This window comes from Nicotiana sylvestris, chromosome 5 (genome assembly GCF_000393655.2).
Source record: "Nicotiana sylvestris chromosome 5, ASM39365v2, whole genome shotgun sequence".
Classification (NCBI taxonomy): Eukaryota; Viridiplantae; Streptophyta; class Magnoliopsida; order Solanales; family Solanaceae; genus Nicotiana; species Nicotiana sylvestris.
The window spans coordinates 120,128,756-120,130,831 of record NC_091061.1 but is presented as its reverse complement, the minus strand read 5'-3'; the positions used below and the strand labels follow the sequence as shown (position 1 = coordinate 120,130,831).

General features: G+C 43.4%; 1 protein-coding gene across 1 annotated transcript; it reads left to right on the top strand.

Moving 5' to 3' along the window:
• Positions 1 to 372: 372 nt before the first annotated feature.
• On the top strand, positions 373 to 1,779 carry LOC138869230 (uncharacterized). Its single transcript, XM_070146832.1, has 3 exons — positions 373 to 561; positions 670 to 847; positions 1,274 to 1,779. The coding sequence occupies exons 1-3, from the start codon at positions 373 to 375 to the stop codon at positions 1,777 to 1,779; spliced, it is 873 nt and encodes a 290-aa protein (XP_070002933.1).
• The last annotated feature ends 297 nt before the right edge of the window (positions 1,780 to 2,076 follow it).

Genomic DNA, 2,076 nt, shown 5'->3' with positions numbered 1-2,076 from the left:
AAAAGGTGTATTGAGACTAACCTTGTACTTAAATGGGAAAAGTGCCATTTCATGGTACAAGAGGGTATAGTCCTGGGACACCTGGTATCAAGCAAGGGAATCAAGAAGGATCCTGCTAAAGTTGATGTGATAGCAAAGCTTCCACCCCCTACATCAGTCAAGGCAATCATGAGCTTCCGCGGGCATGCTGGTTTCTACTAGAGATTCATCAAAGACTTCTCAAAAATTGACAACCCTTTGTGTAAGTTGTTAGAAAAAGATCACCCTTTCGTGTTTTCTGATGATTGCAAGGTAGCATTCGAGGAGTTGAAAAAGAGGCTAGTCACAACACCCATCATTGTTTCCCCCGACTAGGAGCAACCATTCGAACTCATGTGTGATGCTAGTGACTATGCAGTGGGGGCAGTGCTAGGACAACAGAAAGACAAGATAATGCACCCAATTTACTATGCTAGTAGAACGTTGAGTGGAGCCCAGCTGAACTACACTATGACTGAAAAGGAGATGCTGGCTGTTGTGTTCACATTCGACAAGTTCAGATCATACCTGATTGGCTCTAAGGTAATTGTATATACTAATCATGCTGCTCTCAGGTACTTGATTGAAAAGAAGAAGTCCAAACCACACCTGATTCATTGAGTGCTGCTACTACAAGAGTTCGACCTGGAGATTCGTGACCGTAAGGGCATAGAAAACCAGGTCACTGATTATCTATCGCGACTTGAAGGAGCTGTAAACTCATTTGAGGCAGAGGATATTCTAGAACCCTTTCCAGACAAGCAACTACTCGCCACAAGCCTTGAGGAAGTGCCATGGTATGCAGACATTGCAAATTACTTGGCAAGCGGTATAGTTCCCTATGACCTTTCCTCTATGCAAAAAAAAAGTTTTACCGTGACTGCCGCATGTATTACTGGGATAAACCTTATCTGTTTAGAATTTGTGTTGACAATATTATCCGAAGGTGTGTCCCCGAGATAGAACAATCTTCTGTTTTGCAGGCATGTCACACATCGGCATATGGCTAACATTTTTTAGAAGTCAAGACGGTAGTAAAAGTTCTAGAAGTCGGGTTCTACTGGCCAATCGTGGTTAAATATGCACATCAATGAGTGAAGGGATGTGATGAATGTCAGCGAATCGAGAACTTCTCCCGTCGCCATGAGATGCCCATGAACCCAATTTGAGAGGTTGACGTGTTCGATGTATGGGGGATAGAATTCATGGGCCCCTTCATCAGCCTTTGGCAATAAGTACATACTTGTTGCTGTAGATTACCTGTCCAAATGGGTGGAAGGTGCAGCACTCCCCACCAATGATGCAAGGGTGGTGGTGGGGTTTTTGAAGAAGAATATATTCACCCGTTTCGGGATCCCGAGAGTTATTATCAGTGATGGAGGCACTCACTTCTGCAATCTATCCTTCAAGAAATTGCGAGTAAAGTACGATGTGTACCACAAGGTGGAAACCCCATATCATCCTCAGACCAGTGGACAGGTTGAAGTGTTGAATAGAGAAATAAAGAGTGTGCTGACCAAGACTGTGAACGCCACAAGAACTGATTGGGTGAAAAAGCTAGATGATGCACTCTGGACCTACACAACTACTTTCAAAACACCAATTGGTATGTCACTATACAAGTTGGTATTCGGGAAGGCCTGTCACTTGCCAGCAGAACTAGAACATAGAGATTTGTGGGCAATGAAACAGCTAAATCTAGACATTGAGGCTGCGGGAACAAATAAAGTCACAGAATTGCATGAGCTAGACGAGTTCTGATTTCTTGCTTTCGAGAGCACGAGGTTATACAATGAGAGAATGAAGAGGTTGCACGACAAGAACATTGTTGAGAAAAATTTCAATCCCGGAGACATGGTGTTGCTTTATAACTCTAGATTAAGGCTATTTCCAGGTAAACTCAAGTCACGATGGTCTGGACCATTTCGGGTGGTCGAAGTGCTCCCTTTAGGTGCCATAGAGATTTCCTCAAAGAAAGATTCCCATACATTTAGAGTCAATTGGCAAAGATTGAAACCATATGTGGGCATGGATGAAACCAAGGAAGTGTCAGTGATT